Source organism: Gymnoscopelus braueri, assembly GCF_963280865.1.
Source record: "Gymnoscopelus braueri genome assembly, chromosome: 4".
Classification (NCBI taxonomy): Eukaryota; Metazoa; Chordata; class Actinopteri; order Myctophiformes; family Myctophidae; genus Gymnoscopelus; species Gymnoscopelus braueri.
In genome coordinates this window covers 32,743,048-32,764,474 of record NC_137605.1, presented here as the reverse complement: position 1 = coordinate 32,764,474, position 21,427 = coordinate 32,743,048, and the positions used below count along the sequence as shown (strand labels likewise).

The window sequence follows — 21,427 nt, the reverse complement described above, 5'->3', positions numbered from 1 at the left end:
AAATTTGCATTATTAGAAGAATATCCATATACGTGTAGCCCGGGCCCTATTTGTTTCATTTTCGTAAGAATGACTTAACCATAATAGGCATTAGATTTCATCATCAGAAATAAGGAGGGTTGTTGGCTGGTTGTTTCCAGGTTCCAGTCTCTGGATGAAATTATATGATAGGTTTGCCTAGTCTTGTTTTCTGAAGTGAGACTTGTCATCAGGGACTGTGTGGATGTGGAAGAGAGCTGCTGGTAGCAGCTCTTTCTGCATTTCTGCATTGGTGTCTAAGGTTATGGACACATTTTAATCCATTCTTTATTTAGGCTTAATCATCTGATCAGTGACATATTAAGTGACCAGTAAATCTCAGACACTGCTCACTCAGATATCTTACATTTGTATCTGCTCTTCAAAACTAGATATGGCATTGATGAATGCCGGCAGAAACCGTGGTGAGCATTTGAAGATGAAGTGTGAATGCACTATGATGGGATCTGATAAAGTCTTTTAACTGTTGCAAAGATAATATTTTGGTGGTTGCGCACAAGGATACAAAGACCGATGTGTCACCATGTTTGACACAACTCAGAGAATAAGAGCCAAGCTTCACTCCAACAAGTGATGCCTGCTGCTGTCAGAGAGCGAGTGCACTTGTGATCTGCTCATTGGCTGACCACATGGAGTGGTACTACCATTGTGTGTGTGTGTGTGTGTGAGTCAATGTATGACCCTAATGTGGTCATGTGCTGTGTCCCTCAGACCAAGGGGAAGACAGAAGGACATTGTGCCTGCCCAGCCAGCCCCTGTGTTTGGGGGAGACATGGTTGGTGGCAGGGCCTTTGGCCTAGTGTGTGACACTGTACCAGCTAGCACATCTCTGCACCAGTGGCAGTGTGTGGCACACACATGCATGCAAACCTTTAGACTGTTTCGCAAAAGCCCCAAAACTATACCTGTCCTGTTAATGCTGTTGGCCTCATTTATCCTTTCCGCAGTACCTGTGGAAAGTCTGGTTTCTGTTCAGTGCTCAAATCCAGTCTAGAGCCTGCCTACTGTATCTGGTAATTTGCATACACATACACGCATGACTGTTTCCATATCGGATCCGCCAACTGCAAAGTGAATTGATCTGAGTCAACCTCATTTAGTCTAGCCGCCCTCAGTACAGCAGTAAAATCCACAGTATTAATGTAACATGTAAACATTTACCCAAATGGACTCTTACAGCAACTGGAAATGGTTAGAATGAATGTAAGCTTTTCAGCAGCTTTCTCCCCCCTGGCCTGTCAGCACTTTGTCAGTGTCTTTCCCATTGCATTCAGGACAGGAGGGTCACTCCCTCTCTTCTGTTACATCCTGACAAGAAATAAATGTGCATATTCTCCCCTCTCTAAATGACATTCTTCTTTCCTCTACATACCTGTACTTTAGTTAAAAATGTAGTTCTACAGGGGGTGAGGGTAGCCAATGTCTACGCTCCCAACAGGGACTCTGTAACCAGACCACTGGTGAGATTGCAGAACCCTTATCTAGAGCCAGCACCAGAAGTGTAGAAGGGTGGAGGACTCCCATGTAACAGTCTCCAATGACACTTAGGAACACACACACACACACACACGCACACACACAAATCATTAAATTAAATGATTTGTTTATGTCCATACACAAGTATGCCAAGGACATAAACACGTGATAAATAATGCAATTTGACATTGTAGGACAGTCGGTTGCAGAAGTGCCTGATTGGCAACCAGGAAGTCAAATACTGACAGGATGATGGCACACATGATGAGAGATAACATACAGTAACCACGTCAAGAGTACAGATAGCGGCGTCTCCTACAAGTTGAGTGGCTACCAATAATAGCAGAAACTGAACAGTACCTCACTAGCTGTTTGGCCTTCCTCTTAGGGCAGTGTTTCCCAAACCTTTTATCTTGAGACCCAAAAGAGACATTTATTGTCTCCCTGGGACCAAAATGTACAAAAATACATTATAAGCCCTATTTTTTAATAGTTTTTTTTATGGAGGAGGCAGGGGGCTAGTAAAAGTTGGTCTGCGACCCAAAAATGGGTCATCACAACAACCCAGTGTTTGGGAAACACTGTCTTTGGGAGAACAGCCAATCTGGAGTCCCCTCACAAACAGTTTGTGTACATGAACCACGCTGCCAAAGATAAAAACTAAAGTTTACACCTGTATGTATCCCAGTTGTGAAATGGTCTGCACCAGCTGTTGGTTAGAAAAGTACAAACAACCTCACGCACTAGTGACTCACACATACACACCTTCACTGTCAAATACAGTACTTGCTAATCTCCCCATGAAAACCAAACCGTAGACACCAACCGGTGAACAGTTGGTTTTCTCACAATCAGAATAAAAATGAAACGTGGTGTTTTTTCTCTCATATGCCTGTTGACTTCCTGTGACAGTTACCACTTCCTGTCATAAACCATGCCTCTTTATTCAGAGGAAGATTAAGGTAGGCCTCCATAAGACAAGACTTACCAAAAAGAAAGATTCCTCATTCAGTGAGTATGTTTGTTTCTGTTGTTGGTAGGATGCTAGAATTGGGGACCCGTTAAAGCTGTGTATCCCTTTTCGACATGTAGAAAACACTGTGGTTGTGGTGGATCCGTGCATACAGGTAAAGCCATATAAAATTATTTTTTCACTGAATTGCCTTTAATCTCTTTTCCTTTTGACATTGGGTTCTAAACTTGAATCCTGAGTGACAGCAACTGGACGCTTTAGCCATGTATTGATGTTTGGTTTGCATGCAGATTTGACAATGGATGTATTGGTTTTGACATAACTCTTTTTAGAAAAAGGCTGATGCACAGCACACCTCAAAGGTTGGTGACAGGTGCGTAGGACAAAAAGTGCATATGTTCAGAAGGGGATCTCTGATAATGACATCAAAGAAAAGGACCTGCACACTGTCTGGAACTTGCAAAAAATGTTTCTCTTTATACAACGTTTCGGTCGTTAGACCTTCATCAGGACAGACATGTCTGCTTATTTGCGAGTTCCAGACATAACTGTCTTGACATATTAGTGTAACAGGTGACACCTGCGGGGAGGGAACTAGCTTTCTGCACACTGTATACCATTTCAGCAATGGGCTTATGAAATCTTCTTATCATTTTGGAAATAAATTGTAAAAAATCTTTCCCCTGCAATCTGCTCAAGCACGTGGGTCCCATGCCATTAGTCTGACGGTCCATTGATTCGATTGAAGTACCATTAGTCCGATGGCGCGCATTATAACTTAAGTCTAACCCTAACCGTAACTTCACAAAAAAGTAAAACTATGCCCAACCCTAACCTCACACTAATTGAACATTTGTCTCCACTTATCGGAATAATGGGTGGCCCTGGTACCCGGTACGGTACACTTGCATTAGTGTTACATTATACACATCTGTGTGATCCCCCGCAGGATCTAGCTATCTATGTACGCCTCTGGATATATTAATGTGATTTACAATTCAAATGTACGGCGTAGAAAGGAATGACGCTTATGGTCACTCTTGAGGGAAGTGAGATAGAGGATGTTGTAGTACTGTACCATATCATGGTTCGAGATATCCTCCTAGATTGCAAGGTTTTGAGTTCAATCTCAGGTGACCCTTCTATAGATTTGCTTTGTTGAGGTGTCCTTGCGCTACTGCTCGTCTGTGTCTGTCCCTGCAACTCCCTGTGGAGGAGGACAGGAGGATACACTGATTTCCTCTTTGGACATCAGGAGAATCTCACTAAAAGCACTGCATCTCGACCTCGTTTCGAGGCCTCTCACTTGACACTCATCTGTCACACCTGCCAGTCTTTCAGATCAACAGCGAAATATGTTTCCATAACTGCCATGTGTCTTTTCAGAGTGTCCTTGAGCAAGACACTGACACTACCATCTCTCTTATTGTTTGTTGGTCTGGATTATGACCCCCCCACCCCCCATGACAACGGTCTTTCGCATGTCACAGTTTGTCTAGTGTGTCAGGATGTGTGCAGAGAAAGCTGAGTTCTCTGTACCATCTGACAGAGAAAGCTGAGTTCTCTGTACCATCTGACAGATTGATTCCCTGCTCTGTTTGGCTGACTGTAGGCTAACTGAAACAAACATAGAAACTGTATGTCCAATCCATGGGTCAATCTAGTGCATTTCAAAGGGGTTTTCCAGTGTGAGTGTAGTATGTGAACGCGCCTTTGCACACGCATGTGGACACGTGTTCATCTGCCACCCAAATTGGCCACTCTCAAAAAGAGGAACCAACCATGATGACTTTAGCAAATTCAGCTCAAAACATGACCTTGCTAAAAGTCTATTTAACAGTTTATTAGACTCCCTGACTGTATCCTGGATGAACAGTTCAGGAATACACTGGATGCTGGATAAATGGCCAGTAGGCATAGGTTACAAGAACCTCATTGGCGATATGACGTGATAAAATAATTTTTTTAAGTGTATCCTTTCAGTGTCTTTCTGATTGTACATGTTGACAGTTGAACAGAATAGGTTTTAAGTCTGAGCAATGTTTTTTATTTGAATACAATTTCCCCCCCGTATCTGTGCCTAGTATGAGCGATCTGCTCTGTACCAGGACTGGACAATATGGACAAAATCTAATATTATTGTGGGGGAGACTATTGGTGCTTCCACAAAATATTTACACATGAGACATTTGTTAAATAATCATCTGTAACATCTAGCTAATAATTAAGTGGGTAAATGCAAATGATAGCTATTTACAGTCAAGGAAGCTATACAGCACTATATTTATATAGCATACATATTTACAGCACTTTACTATAATAATGCAGCCTTTTAAAACCAGGAAAAGACAACTCTCATGCCATATCACAATATTACAATATCCAAAATCCCAGACAAGATCTAGTCTCATTTCACAATATCAATATAATATAGAATCATTGCCCAGCCCTACTCTGAGCAGAGCAGATATGATTGATTACTCAAAAAGGTACAGATTTAGAGGAAGAGACACCACCCAAAGACAGAAACAAACTGTCTGCGTTCCCTCATAAAAACAGAAATAAACATCTTTGAAGATAAGCATATACAATAGGTACACTTAAGCATTAAACTTATTTTCCATGCTTTAAGTTAAAAGCTTCGTCTCTAAATTGCCATTCTACCATGTCTTCATCCTTTAAAGGAGTAGTTCACCCACAAAATTACTTATTTTCTATCAATTACACACCCCATGAAGCCTTGAATTCACTGAGATTATTTAGTTTTTATTGCATTCCTAAGCCAATAATTCGATGACCAGCGGAGACTCGTTGAGTCTCCTACTGGAGAGACCACCGGTCATCAAATTATTGGCTTAGGAATGCGATAAAAAACAAGAAATCTCCATGAATTCAGTGCTTCATGGGGTGTGTAATTGATAGAAAATAAGGGGTGAACTACTCCTTTAACCAAAATAAGCAATAGTTCAGTACTGTACTCATTGTACAGTGTAATAAAAAGTTTTTTCAGTATGTATTTATGTACATAATGTGTATTATTGTACCGTGGCATGTGGTTCTATGCCAACATTGCTGCCTGTGATATCAACACTGTCTTCTTAGTACAGATATTGTAACGTACCTTCATGGAGGTGTAGTTTAATATCTCAGGGACCTGTGTTATTGCCAAACTGTCATCTGTTCCATCATGTCACTAGGAAGTTACCGAGGACCACTGGGAATGGAACAGGAAACAGGCTGCATGTACATTTCCTGTTTGCTGATGATCATTGAGTCCTGTGCCTGGGTAGTGGGTACACTTCCTCCCCTTTCACTCTGTCAAAATACTTTTTAGCAGCTGTTTAACTTTCACTTTTTAATAGTTAATGTCAGTAACTGTGAATGACTTACTGACTCCCCACTGGCTGCCCCACTTCCTCCTGATTCTGCATCCTGACAAACTCAACATGGAAACTCTCCATTATCCCACCTCCAGCCATGTCCACGCAGTTCATACAGTATTTTTTTTAAGTTCATTCACATCAAATGGCCCATTAAAATCTATAGTTGACCGGAGTCCCATAGGGTTGTAGCTCCGCTCCTTTTTTGGCAATGCTAAATAAATGACATCCGTCTGTCTATTAAAAAGTGACCACAGGTGGCAGAATTGATCAGTTTGTAATGCAGAGGAGTGGAGAAAGTAGCTAGTTGTATATACTGTATTGATTCTACTTGGTACAATATTGGGCCTGTTGGCTAGACATTGTAAATGTATAGCATTCAAAACCAGATATATTTGCAATGTTCTGGAAGCCTTCTACTGCTAAATATAACATTAAATGTATATATTGATTGATGATAAAAGTGCCCCTGTATTTGTTGTGGTGTGGTCAGTCAGCAGCAAGGTAGTGCTACTTCCACTCCTGATGAGAATAATGGGATTGGGAAATGTTGGTGCAGGGAGGATTTAGCTGTTCAACCACGATTTCCTAAATGTACTGCATATAATATAATATATATTATATTATATAATCGTTGCTGTCCGGTGGAAACCTTGTATGTCTAAAACCGTTCCTTTTTTATTATTAAATCAAATATCAAATCAATGGAATCAAACTAAAAACAAATGAGATTACACAGCATGTCTAGGTCCAGTGAATCACAGAACATGGCATCCCCCTTTTAATTTCCCCCAGATGTGCCAATGTGTACAACAAGTACTGTAGTGTCAGAGGCACAAAGATCATAATTGACCACGTGTCTCTTTAGTTTGACTTCACTGAGTCCAATCAAGCAACTCAACAGTGGACTATCACCAGCCATAGTGGCAGATGGAATAAATGTACCTGCTACAGCCTGTGCAACAGAAATTCCCTGCTAGTGGTCACTGTTCATTTCCCAGCTCTTATGTGTGGGCGAGCAGTAGGGATTTACATTAATCCAAGGGTATGTACTTTAGACAGGATGTAAAGAGATTAGGGGAATGGCACATACATGGTCTTCATAAAGCAGGAAAGTGTATTTATTTATTCATTTGTTTTAGATTATTATAAATAACACCCAGCAGTATCCGGCAGCAGTTTGACGTAGGTTTAAGTTTTGGTTCCTCATCTTCCCATGTTCTGGTCTGTTCAATCCTAGATATGCTCATACTGCGCTAAAACATTTTCATAATTGATAAAGGCTAATACATTGATTGGTCAGTTATTTGTCAGATTTGTGTGTGTGTGTGCGTTTGTGTGCGATGAAAACGGATGAATTACTAGGATTATTTGATAACACATTTTCTCGTTAAGTAGTTCTGGTAATTGTGTTGTTGTAGTCACCCGGCACTGCTGAATGATTTAGAGTGTGTGTGCTCCTCTGATACTAAATGGCTTTTAATTATTTTTAGTCCGCTTGACACTTTCATCCTCCTTTAGTTCATGATCTGCAACCCACTGTCTCTCTGCTCTCCCCTGTGTATCACACCAGTCAGTCATTCAGTCTCCTAAACTCTCAAACTCTCTCTGTGTCATTCTCAGTTCCTCTGTCTCCTCACTATTTGCTCCCATTGATCCTCAGATCTAGCCTGGTAAACCACCCGGTCGTGGGTGGTTTACCAGGCTGGCTCAGATCCACTGTAGTTTATCAAAGAAGAACTGAGCAAACCTGAGGTGCGTATGTGCACATAATGTGTTCCCTGAGAATCTGGAGCTGGAGGCTGCTGAGTGAGAGAGTGAGAAAGAGATGGAGAGATAAAAAGATAGACTTGAACATATAAAGATATGAACCTCGAACCTCTAGTATCTTTATAATAGTTTCTCTATTTTTCAGTACACAGTGAGAGAGCACCGGGAGATGACAGACACACCTAGTTCAATTCCGACTGGAGCCCAGAGTCCTTCCCCATGTTTTTCTCCGCAGTTTCCAGTCTTTTTCTAAATAAAGCAAAGACTGGCAAACAAATAGAGAGACCAGGAGAAGCCGAAGTTTTTTTATTAATTTTTTTACAAATAAAACAGAGAGTGCCACTGAGAAAGAAAGTGAGAGAGTCACAAGGAAAGATAGAGAAATGAAATGTAAGTGATGGGTGAGAGAGAGTTAGACTGAATGAATGAGGGACTCAGAAGGAGCAAGAATGTGAAAAATGTGAGCGGGGGATATAAGAGAAATTGTCTAAAGGGAGATAGTCTTCCACGTTACATAAGTGTGCTTTTTCTATGACGACAGCACGTTTGTGCTCACACACCACTACTACTACCATCATTCTTCTAAGTGCGATCCCAACTGACCTCTGCTCTTCAGTTTAATTACACATTGATTTGTAACACAGCAATGTAGGGGGAATCCAACTCACTGTCCCTTATCTAATTTTCTCCCACCTCCTCTCCATCTCTTTCCTCTTCTTTTTCTTTCGTCCCCTCAGCCTCAACACCCTCTTTCTGTGTTCATTGTGTCTTAATGTCCTCATTTCTGTTTTTGCGGTGTTCGATCCATCATATAAATGTGTGTCCTGACAGTTTAGGTCCCATTGGGATGGGTGGAGGAGGTTAAGGTTAAGGGGAAGGGAGGAATGATATCAGCTTACCATACAACCACTTCCTTTTTGATTGGATGAGGAGTGTGTGGGTGGTTAATCATGGGATGGACAGAGCAGGGGATGCGTTGGCTGATGGCTGACCTCCAGGCTGACTTACTCGCCAGAGTTGCTTAGGGGCGGAGCGGGGTGGCAGGTGCAAAAAATGAATGACTCATGCTGTGTGTGTGTTTGTCTGTGTGATACTGTATTAGTGGAACTGCGATTCAATCAGAATCTCCATTACTTTGCCACCAGTCATTGTTGCAAAGCAATCAGAAACAATCAGAAACAATGTTATGTTGTGTTCAATCAGAAGACCAATCAGCTGTTACAAAGCAAGATTCACAATAGTTAATGCGGATTCATGCTAGTCTGACAACATGGAAATATGTCTGCTTTAATGCAGTGGAGGTTAGGTTAAAACAGCCAGAGATGATGTCTTCAAATATCTCATAGAAAAAGAAAAGGGGGCACAACACACAAAATATGACTATTTGCAAAATATGCAAATCTTTCTTTAATGTTATGATGATGTTACAAATACTGCTGCTACTGTACTGTATGTGTATACCAGTAGTATAAATACAAGGAGGCTACATTTGCTGCTATAGTATATTCACAAGGTTTCTGCACCTAATGATTGTGCCTTACGTTGCACAATTAAAATATACTTTTTCTTTCTCTCCCTTCATTGTGTTGTGCTGATGCTGCTACTGCTAAAGGCTTCTTATTTTGTCTTAGCTTATCTTAGTGCAGTTTGTCTCTATGGCTGTTTTGTATGTCTCTGTGAAACCGTGTTTGATTGATGTTAATGGTTTGTTTCATTGACGTTTACTCCTGACCCAAACCACAAGTCAGGGCTGAGTCTTTGGACTATACATTTTGTCTGCCTTTTGTGTGCATGTGGCAAGTTACCAGGTGATATGTCTGAGTGTGTGAGTAGTCAATTTAGCCGATCTTTCCTGTCGTACAGTTTTTAAACAGCGGTTTCTTGTGTTGAGATTCTGAATCCTTAGTTTGTGCCCCCAAAAGGCCAAGCGGCCTTACCCCTGAAATGAGGAAATTCCAGTACTGACAATCTCACAATGCTACACATTGTGAAAAAGTGATCTACTATTTCTGTTAAACTGTTTGCAGAATATTTTAAATGATTTAGATTTTTTTTGTTTTTGTTGAAAAATGTTTACATGCCCAAAATAACCACGTATGGCTGAAAGTGGTTAAGATAGGTGGCCAGAGGGGACGTTACATGCTCCCTGTGCAGGCAGACTAAGTGGCATAACTGTCATGTTGAATTGTAGAGGGTGGCTGAGGCCAAACCCATTTTTAACTCTCACTGATTTGCTCTAAATGAAGTAGAGCTTTTGTGGTTATATGAATTTAGAAGCTTATTTAGTTTGCCATCTGCTTATACAGTACCAAGCACCTGGATTTCTAAACGGATCTTGAACTAACTGCAGTAAATGCTAAGTTATCACAGACCAGCCACGTTTTCCTCCCTGTGAGACAGAAATTGCCCCAAATTACAAGCTAAGCTTTGTAACTCTCCTTCTGTTTCACTTTCATTCTATCCTTTCTGCCTTTTGACTCCCAATCTCTCTTTCTCCCTCCCGTCTCTATTTCTTTATCTGTTTCTCCATCTCGTAGTGGTTTGCAGACAGGCGGCATGACAGAGGAGAAATGCCCGCAGCTGGTGGACTACTTTGTGGTGGCGGGGCTCGACCCGTCGGGCTCCTGGACACCCCTGGACGAGGATGGAAAGAACTCCTTGTCTTCCTCCGGTTCGTTGGCCAGGGCGGTGGACTCCATCACGGACCTGGCTGTGATCGCTCGTGGCCTTGGAGAGGAGGTCCCAGAGGGCTTCACCTGCATCGAGAAGACCCCCAATGGACACCCGGCAGAGCTGAGCGCCGGCCTCATAAACAACCCTCATCTGTACCTCTGCTACCGACGGGGTCGAGACAAACCACCCATATTAGATCTGGGGTAACAACAATGCACCCACACACATTATTGATATCGTATTCAGATGCATGCAAACAGGGCAGTTGGATGTGCTTGGGTAGGGTTATATTAAAATGAATTATTGCAGTTGTAATATAAAATGAAATGCACACGTAATAGAGGACGTAATTCCTTCTGCAGCACTAAGGATATCTGTTTCAGCTTGAAGATGTGGAAGAAATAGATAAATGATATACTCTTTGCTTTGGTCTTGTACACTTTAATTGAGGCATGTGCTGTTAATCAGAAATCATTCTCAGTGATCATATCACATATCATATACCTAATCAAAATAATATTAAAGAGCTAATTTGAAGAATTTGCATTCGGAAAAAGATATCAATGATTGCTGGATGCTGTGTAATGAGGCAACTTATAGTAAGACTACGCAAGCCTAGTTCAGCTGGACCTTGGAAGTTGAGTCATTATTTTGACTGAATGAATTAAATATTACGTTACAAGTAAGACGCGCGAACGCGGGAAGCGAACGCAGCCCTATTATTTTTTTTGTCTTTTTAAAATTGTTATGTTGTGTATTTACGGACTTGTAATCCGTGTTATTTCACCGTGATGGGGAGAGCGTAGAGAGAAAGTCACGTGACTGCCTTCGCCTCGTATTGAAGTTAATGGGGGGGGGGGATATGGTTCTCCTATGCACGGAGTTTCGGAGTTCCTAGTCATCTATGCACGGAACCTCCACTGTGAGATCTGTCAGCAGCCAATGAGAGCGTGAGTCACATGGGGGGTGCGGCTGCACACATACTGCACACACACAGACAGAGCCTCACACACACAACCCGAGCACGGTTTCATAGTAAGCTCCACTTGGGCGGAGGCGCGGCGAAATATTACGTTATGAACAAAGCGTCTATCTTGCCAATGCCAAACTGCCAATGACTTCATTCTCGTGCAATTAGACCGCTGAATTCTCTGTCAGGCTAAGATAGAGAGAGAGAGAGAGAGAGAGCATGAGTGGAGCTCTACTATTTTATTGAGGCACCAGGGTAAGAAAAGGGGACTAATTACACATTTGACTGACACATTGGAAAATCGAATGGCAAAATCTGACCAAATGAGAACATTCCAGAGCCCTGTCTCTGTTCTTTCAAGATCCAGGGAAATGTAATGTGGTTTAATGCTACAAACACAGGCTTAAGTATATAACCTAATATAACCTAGGGCTACTTTGGCAAAACTACAAATATGTGCCATGACTGAATTAGGTGTTGCCATTGTGGTTGCTGTAATGTAATTACACAACTAACACAACATACAGCCAATCAAGTGCGTATAAACCACACAGCTGGCTTGAAAGTACAGTGCAAGGCACACAGGCAAAACAGGAGTAAACTCAGAATTGGAAAGCAAAGAAAACCTTTCTTACTCCCCTTTCATGGCTTTCATTTTGTTTACCCTAACACACTTTAAAACATGGAAATTCAAGGAAAAGAGTATGAAAACTGTTTTGTGAGAGTACTGAGGCGAATGCCTCTTCTACTCCTTGCTGTTGGATGCCTGCAGTCTTGGTGGTGTAGGAATTTAAGCTCATACATTTATGCTAATTGAAGTTGTTCGATGTTTTAAGTGTAACTTAAATGCTTAAAATGTAGGTGCCTTGTGTCTCAGCCAGTTAATGCAAATTTTAATCCGCTTGGACCCGAGTTTGAATCTGACTCGTCATGTCTCGCATGTCTCTCCTCTCTCTGCCCTTCCAAGGCCTGATTTTTTTGGGGAATTGCGCATATTTCAGTTGATTCCTGCAAATACAACAGTCATAATGTGTGAGCACAAATGTACTGTACAGCAATGTAATTAATATAATTGGCCAATGAATGTGGGAACGACTGGCCAGAAGCACTGTATCATTCCAAACCATCTTCCATGGCACACTCTCTCTCCCTTGAAAGCTTTGCCGCAAACGACAGGTTATTCCTCCGGATCCTGGACCCCGATTCATACTTTGTCACGGTGTAGCATAACTTAGGCTTCAGATAGATGAAAAGGAAAGTAACTGGTGCAAATTACAAGTGTAGTTGTAGCCTAGTTGTAGCCTAACTGGGTCAGAGCATGGCAAGTGAGCAAAGACTTAATGTTATGTGAGCAGTTTTATTTTATTATATTTTATTTATAACATGAAGCGGTCCACAGTGGAGTAGACGGCATATTATAGTATGTAGTCCATACAATTCTGTCTGATGTCATGTTGGTGCACCGGCCTACTCGAGAACGATGCAAGTCGGGAACAATGCATGTCCAATACCCATTGTGCCCGTTGTCAGAGTACCCCTTGTACCCGTCTGTCTCTCTGTGTCCATATATTCCCATATATGGATATGTCTGTATCCGTCTGTCTGTCTGTCTGTCTGCCTGTGTACCTTTTATGCCCATATATGGAGATCCCTGATGTCGTCAGTATATGGCCATATAATATGGGAAGCTCCGCACCGCACTCCCTCGGGTCCTTGCCGATGCACGTGCCGTTTTTGAAGTTGGGCGGTTCCATATATTCCGAACTGTTCTCGAGATATGCGAACAACAGAAGGACAGACGGAAACATGGACGGATAGAGAGTTTGTGCATTTATAGTAGGACAATTATTTTCTAGAATTAATGTTGATGGGAGCATTATCCAGTGTGCTGACTCTATTATGATTTTTGTTTTAACAAAGTTGTTAATTGGAAAGACATGAAGCAGAGGAGACAGAGTACAAGAATAGAGCGTGGAGACAAGAGGGAGCTACGAAAGACAGAGTAGAAGGAGAAAGAGACGGACAACAGCATAGTTAGAATCCCTTAAGTTGGAACAGAGCGACAAAATGCAGTCTGAGGTAAGAATAAGACAACGTAAGACCTTTAATTAAGCTCACAAGTTGTATCTCCCCCCGCCCCCCCAGTGTATAACTCCCCCCTATGTGAAGCATATAGGGGGTGGGGACAACAAATATTTTAGGCCCTGACTTGGTTTCTAAATAATTAAATTCCAAAAATATTACTTAAAAAAATAAGAAACATTTTCGATGTTAGTTCAAACTAAAACGAGGTTAATTTATATAAGTAATAAGCAGAAGCTGAGGCTTCTGAACTAGGCTGTCTCTGACTGTGTGTTATTGTGTCATCACCATTGGGCTTGCTGGTACAGTAGCTAGCTTGTCACACACATTACAAAGCCTGCCCATTGTGTCAGTCATGCATAGCATTTTGGCATCCTGCCCTCTACATGTATGGTTAAATCTATTCAACATTGTAATTTTATACTTATAATCACTGGTTTGATTTAGTGGCCTGTTCTGCCCTTTTAACGTGGCAATGCATTTATCTACAGAAATCGAAGCAAAACAAATCTCATACAAATAGTATGCCTCTTTTACCGATATATTGTGTACTATCCAGTTATGTTCCCCTTTATTTTAGTTTACACAGTAGACTAGAGCATATGCATGTTATGTTATTATGTATGTTTATTTTAAATGTGCATGCATATGTTTGCCTTTGCATGTGTGCAAATGTAATCTTCTCTTTATAATATTGCCAGCTCAGAAGGCAGTCAATATACTGTATGATATTTTCCTTGTTCTTCACAAAACAGTCCCAGTGTGTTCAGTTCATGCAATGCATAATAGAGGTTTGAACTTACGTAATATTGGATTATGTAATGCTGGCTGCTATGGAAGAGAACAGTGCTGGATGCTATCATTCCCTTCAGAGTGCAGATGTTGCCTCTGACTGCCATGGTTATATTCAACAGCTATACATTATGCTCACTAATGGGTATCTATCGTCAACCATCATACACTCTTGTAGCTTAAGCTTATAAATAGGCTGAGCAAACTGACTAGGAATCTTCTCATAACACTTATCTCATCTTATTAGTAATCTCTGAACATGTGAGAACGTGATGAAATGAGGCAGTGTTATAACAGCCATGTTCCTCCCTACGTACAGTATAACCTGACACCTTTTGTTGTGATAACGTAGTCGCTTCCCAGATCGATACAAAGTGCTTTCAGGAGTAATGTAGTGCAATTATCCTGCTTATAGTGTTACTGACTGAGAGACTATCTGTAACTGTAAATGTCTTTTTGATTATAAAAACAAATATTATGGTCTAGATAGAATCCCTGGAAACCCTTTGTGAGTAACTCAATCCAGTTAAATAAAGTAGGCAGGTGGAGTCTTGTAGTCACTCAGAAGGCTCAGTCAGCTGCACACCATGTAGTCAGCATGGCGTGGTTCGATATTATCCATTGTTGTTCCCATGTACGCACACATTCTCACACACACACGCACACGCGCACGCGCACCCTCACACATTCTTCCTCTTTCCCCTGCACATGGTTTAATTAAACAGAAATACCATACAATACAGGTATTGCAAAAACTGAGTATGTTCACAGATGATGGGTAGATTAGATGAGGACTGAGCCTGGCATACAGTAGATATATGCACTGACAGATTAGCTAAAAGAGGTGATGTAGCTAAGTTACAGAATGTTAACCAACGTTTCCCTCCCAGGGTGCTGTATGAGGGTAAGGACCTACTGAAGCAGGGCTGGTACGTCATTGAGACCACGCCCTACAGCCGCTCAGCCAGTCTGAGCACCGGAGGGGGTCCCGCTGCCCACCGCGTCTTCCTGACCTATCGACGTGCCCCGGAATCCCAGGCACTACACACACTGGGGGTCACGGACATCTCACTGCTGCTACCCAGCAAGGGGGAGGTGGCCCCGCACACCTTCTGTCGTGTGGACAAGAACCTCAACACGGGCATGGTGAGATGTTCTAATTTGTGCGTGTTCTTTGCATAGTTTTTGAGTCTTTTGTTGGTGCAATATTTCAGTATGTTTTTAACGTTTATCACATTTCATTTTCATCACAGCATTTTTTGGTTCGTTGTTCATGGCATTAGAGTCGGCGTGTTTTTTTATAATGACTTGTTACTTGCTAGTGTTAAGGCCGTTTCAGACGGGGAGCGATTGACGTGGGCGTTCTCGCTTGGATCAGCGGGATCGCGGTGTGCCCCTCATGTGCAGACACAAACACACGCATAGCGTGGAAAAATAAGCTGATCACAATTGAGCTCTTGTCGCCCGCGGTGTGTCCATGAAACGAGCGCGAGAATTTCACGGGACCGCGCCTGCTTTCTCTGAGCGCAAATTATCTGAGCGTCCCAACTAATCGCCCGCCTCTCATTGAAAAGGAATTACTAGGCGTGTCAATCGCTCCCCATCTGAAATGGCCTTAAGACTGACATAAGATTTGAGCTTTTGCCTTGTGCTCTATCTATTTTTCCCTCCTCTCCCATTCAATAACTTTCATACATTGTCTGTGCTATCCTATCACCTCATATCATTTTTATAATAACATTCTCGGTGTATTTTCAATCACATTTCTCATCTGCACATATTTTCTTCTCCGTCGTCTTCTGCGTCGTCTCCTCTCTAATTTCATTTTTAATTTTCAGGCCTTTTAGATCCCTGGTCTCAGATGATGATGAATATCTGTAGTGTGTAAACTGATGCTATTGCCCCTGATGTGATGAAACATTAGCCACATTAACTCACAACGTGTTGCATTGTGAGCTTGTAGATGATCTGCTATTGTCGCAATTGAAAAAAAGATATGACATCGAAATATGGACAACAAGTTGAAAGTGGTTAAGGAGCAATGGTGAAAAAGAATTAGAAATCACAGAACAGACCAGATGATTGATTGTGTTGTGTTGTGTTGTGTTAACAGTGGGGACCAGCTTTATACTTGTGTTATAAGAGAGCTGTGGCTAAAGCTAATGCCCTCGTCTATAAGGCAGGTGAGTTACTATGGATGCCAACTGATACAGATTCATAATTGTAGTACATCTTCCCATTATGCAGAATATTATTGTGTGCATTCAGGATTTGTTTACAATCTATACATGTGCCTATCTGTGATTTGTAGGTCAAATCAAATCATTCCCATAGTATCTTTAAGATTTTAATAGACTGTCCCTTTTGCTGTGTGTGTGTGTGTGTGTGTGTGTGTGTGTGTGTGTTAGATCTATTAAGTCGGTATCCAGAGGAGGACTTGGAGTCGTTTCCCTTGCCAGAGTCAGTGCCAGTCTTCTGTCTGCCCATGGGCGTCACCGTGGAGAGCTGGCCTCTCAACACCAAGTACCAGCTGCCTGTCTTCTCTACTTTCGTCCTTACCTCTGCCACGGCTGAAAAAGTGGGTTCACCAGGTTAACCCCATCCCCCTGTCATGAGATTATTTTCTCATGACCAGCTTTTTTCCAGTCCATTAACACATTCCACGCCAGAGTTTAATATCATAATGTACTCACCAGTGCCAGCGATTTATTGTAGTCTTTTAGTTTTTTTCACGTCGCCGCAGACCTCGCTAAATACCTTAAGATCGCGCGTTAAACTGTTTGTAGACACACAGGGTAGCTGTGTGAGTGGCCCAGAGAAGACCGTTTCAATCGGCGACATTCCATTTTGCAGTAGTCGCGGTTTATGTTAAACAGCGTTCAGCGAGGAGAAAAAAAAGTCAGAGATAATGGCGGATTAGGGGAAGATTTAGAGTGACGGCGGGTGGGAACGTAAATCTCCGGATACGGATATTTCCATATCCGGGTGTGCTACAATGAAATGTGTCACTGCGAGGGAGGCCTACAATTAAATGTGAACCTGCGAGAGAGAAAAAAAAAAAAAAAAAAAAAGACCACTTCGCGTAGATCTACGCGACTGGCACGCTGCGCAATTATTTAGGCTCGCGTAGATCTACGCGATTGGCACGCAATGTGTTAACCTGTGGCTTTTATGGCTGCAACTATTGATTATGTTCTTAAGGATTATTCTATAACGTTTTCGATTCATCGATATGTAATATATATATATATATATATTACATATAGATTTTATAAATCAAATCTATTAACCACTTAAGCACTATTTTATACTTCATCGGACAATGGTGTGAGCTTGTAGATCGGCTATTTCGGCAATTTTTCTCCTAGAATGACTTGACCAAAATAGGTTTTGACTTAATTAATCAATTATTTTATTCAATTATTTTTTTCATAATCGAATAAATCAATTACTTCGATTAACTGTTGCATTGGCTTTAAGCGTCCATCCTAAATCCTACTGGTTTCCTCCCTCAGGTGTACGGAGCAGCCATCCAGTTCTATGAGGCCTTCCCCAGGGAGGGTCTGTCTGAAAGGCAGAGCATCCGACTGGGTCTGCTCAGCGTGGTAGACCGACGGCCCATCACCAACCGCACCCTGCAGGTCAAGAAGAGCATCTGTGTCCTCTCATCCTGGCCCTTCTTCACCGTCTTCCAGAAGTTCCTCACCTTCGTCTACCGCTACTCCATCTCTGGACCCCACGTGCTGCCCCTGGAGAAGTAAGTAGCTCTGTCTATGCTGCCACGTGTTCTATGGAGAGGAAAGAATGTATTATTGATCTTAGTGAGATGAAGAAGTAGTTTGAAATAAATAATTTCTATCAGTGAGCAGGAAACAATCAGGATCCTGTTGAATAATCAAAGAAGGGATATTTTTTATACTTCATGTCATGTAAGTGGCCCTGTATACAACATTCATACATACATTAGTATATACAGTTTATGTAACAAACCTCAAATTAAGCGTAACAGAAGAAGTCATGAATTATCCAGGCCCTGACAAATGTGTTCTTGCCATTTGGATTAAACATAATGAGTGACATGTTTTGTTCATCCCAAATCTCTCTTGTCTGTCCAGACACATCTCCAGCTTCATGCACAACGTCCCGTTCCCCTCCCCGCAGCGGCCTCGCATCCTAGTGCAGGTACTGACCACAGCACTGACCTCCCACTTGTCCAATTTAACCCATTAAGACCTGAGGCCAATTCAAAAAATTTAGAATTGAAAAGTTTTTTTGGAAAAATATAAAAAATATATACAAATATGTTGTTCCAGGGAGCCCAGAAGCAAAGATTTGAGTTACAAATGTTCGCTTTAAAAGAATATATATTGAACGATTTGAAAAAAAAAATCATGATTTTTTTTAAATAGCAGATCTACAAGCTCATAGCACGGCACTCGGTGCCGCGCTATGAGCTTGTATATATCTGCTATTTTTGAATAGCCAAAGAAACACAGATGTGTTTCTCGGTCTTAATGGGTTAAAACAAATGTACAGGCATTTACTGTAGGCGACGCTTTCATCCTGACTGACTTACAACAGACACGGTAGGAAAAGTTTAAACTCTTAGGGGGTGATCACACCGAAACGCGTTGCTACAGGCACAGACTCTTCAAAAGTGCATCAGGCAAAACGGCATGGTGTGGCTGTGGAGGGGGCCTGCGTGCGTAACCGAGTTATCAAATAATGAATCACAGGGAAGAAATTGATTAACCACTTACACCCCATATGGTTGAGCGGAGTCCCTCTGGGCTCTATGTTAGTGTCTTTTCTGTTTCCGTTCTTGTGGGGAAAGGTTTTGCTGGAAATAGCCGATCGACAAGCTTACAAAGCGTCAATCTGCTATTTTCCTGACAAAGCTTTCCCCACAATACGGATGCTCGGGTTTAAGTGGTTAAAGCAGTGTCTATCAACCTTTTTTGTGCCAAGGCACACCTGGCATAGCCAAAAAATCCCAGGGCACACCTAGATATATGGTATATATATATATATATAATTATATATATATATATATACGGTATATCTATACACACACTAGGGGTGTGCCGATACACTAATTTCACGAAACGATACGATACGATATTGGGCACACAACTTCAATACGATTTCGATACGATACGATACGCACTTTTTTATCATGAAAATATATGGGGGAGAAAAAAAGCAAATGCAAACAAATATTTTAGTTTTTGCATTATTCAGACATGCAAACTTGTAGCTTTTCAGCTTCCACTAGCCGTTTTGAATCCAAATAGGGCAATAGTGTGACACCTGACCCGAAAAAATACAGCATTTTGTCACCCTTTTCACCTCGGGGCTGTTTGCATGCCTGATTATTATTATTGTTTATTTTTATTTTTTTTAATGATATTTTTTCAAACCTTCTTCAAACGGCGCGGCACACCTCAGCAGTAGCCCCGGCCCAAAATTGGGACGTTTGCCAGGGTTGATAAACACTGGGTTAAAGCATTGAGTAATATTTTTTGTCAGCATTTGCCATTTTCACATGGTTCCTACCACATGTGTACAGGCAGTAAAACAGAGAAGGAGGAGCAGTCCGAAAATGTGAGAATATTTTAACTTTTATCCATCTGCTGGCGATGCGTCTAACAATGCATCTATTAGTGTGATCACCCACTTGGATGTTTGGTTTTCATTAGAATAATAAAAGCCCATTTAACAAGTACATTTATTACTGTATCTGTTTTACTGTTTGTTCTGTTGTGCTGTGTTTTGTTTAATTGTTGTTGTTTTGTTTTTTGTTTTTTGTCAAAGAAAAATCAGACCTTTTGTTTTCATGATTTGAAATTATACCTTGTCTTTACTGTCTGAAAAAATTATAAAGAGATTTGTAAAAAAAAAAATAATAATAATAATAAAAGCCACAGTCCAGACAATAGATGTGATATAAAACAAACAATGCATTTTCACATCCATTGTCTGGACTGCGTACGTTTGTTTTGCAACATCCACCTTTTGCAATGGTGCAGGGAAAAGGTTGTAGGGTAGATTTAATGCAAACTATTAGGCACAAATGACATCATTTAGTTTGTCACTAGTTTAACCACAGTCTAGTGAGTCAAAAGTGAATGAAGATAATGTGATACTGTACTACGCACTTAAATGCTCCACTTCCTCCCTCAACAGGAAATAAATGGGGTGTTGCAGCCTGAAATGGGTAACACAGGCCTGTACTGTCATTTCACAATTGTGGACATAATCTTTGCAATAGGAAGTAGAAATGATTGGCTAATGGGGGATTTTCTACTGTGATTCTACAAATCAGTCACTGAAATCAAAAGCATGGGTGAATTGCTTTTTCTTCTGACCTGTACTTAATTGTCTTTCTGTGTGTGTGTGTGTGTGTGTGTGTGTTTGTACTTGTATTACTATACTTTTGAAGGCCACATGTCCCCACAAGTATAATAATTGTCCTTGTCCTCAGAAAATAAATGGTGTTTTTTATGATTATTGAGTTAGGTTTACAATTAGGAAAAGATTCAGATTGGGGTTAGGGATTAGGCATTTAGAGGTTAGGTTAAGGGGTTGGGGTTAGACTTTTCCCTATTTTGTACTTAGTTTTGTGCCGATGTCACACACTGAAAAATGGCCAAGCTCTGAGCTTGAAGATTGCTATTTTCAATGCCATCCTAAAGCGTTGATGTCCTCACAAGTATAGTAATACAAACGTGTGTGTATGTGTTTCTCATACTGACTCCTTCTCTTCCTCCTCTACTAGCTCTCCCCATATGACAACCTGGTTCTCTGTCAGCCTGTCTCCTCTCCTCTACCACTGAGGTCAGTGAGACCAGTTTATGTGGATCATTTGGGATGTCTTTCTTTGTGTATATTGGTATTTGCAAATCAAGGACCATGTTTATGACAGCATTTCACAATTTTAACCATTTAACCGTACAGGGATTTGGTAATCGGCGCAGAAACGTTGTAGGTATCGTTTTGGTATGTGGTGGGAAAATGGCCCCAGAATCACTCCTGAGGGATTATTCAGGGCAGGGGCTTTTGGATTTGAATTGATTGGGATCAGACTCTGAGAGATTCCAGCGTGCAGTATGTAAGCATATCAATTATTGACATAGTTGGGGAGCTCCATAAGTGAGCAAGATTCTTCTGTAAACAACTGCTCTAATAGAATTCATTCATTATTCAACCCTACAAGAGCATAGATACACATTCATTCATACGCAAACAGTTCTTGTGGTCACAACATGTTGT

The 21,427-nt window shown here is 41.3% G+C and overlaps 1 protein-coding gene across 4 annotated transcripts in view; it reads left to right on the top strand.

Annotated features, from left to right (window-relative positions):
* The window catches only part of dennd4b (DENN/MADD domain containing 4B), a 49,255-nt gene that overhangs the window by 7,502 nt on the left and 20,326 nt on the right, over nt 1-21,427 (top strand). For 3 of the 4 annotated variants that reach the window (XM_080425601.1, XM_080425600.1, XM_080425598.1), the window contains exons 2-8: nt 10,176-10,514; nt 15,046-15,301; nt 16,269-16,338; nt 16,564-16,733; nt 17,671-17,912; nt 18,271-18,337; nt 20,934-20,992. In XM_080425601.1, coding sequence (XP_080281727.1) covers nt 10,195-10,514; nt 15,046-15,301; nt 16,269-16,338; nt 16,564-16,733; nt 17,671-17,912; nt 18,271-18,337; nt 20,934-20,992 — 1,184 coding nt within the window. In that variant the 5' untranslated portion in view covers nt 10,176-10,194. Of the gene's footprint in view, nt 1-2,517; nt 2,643-10,175; nt 10,515-15,045; nt 15,302-16,268; nt 16,339-16,563; nt 16,734-17,670; nt 17,913-18,270; nt 18,338-20,933; nt 20,993-21,427 lie in introns of those variants that run through there. The other variant, XM_080425599.1, reaches the window with a different exon arrangement.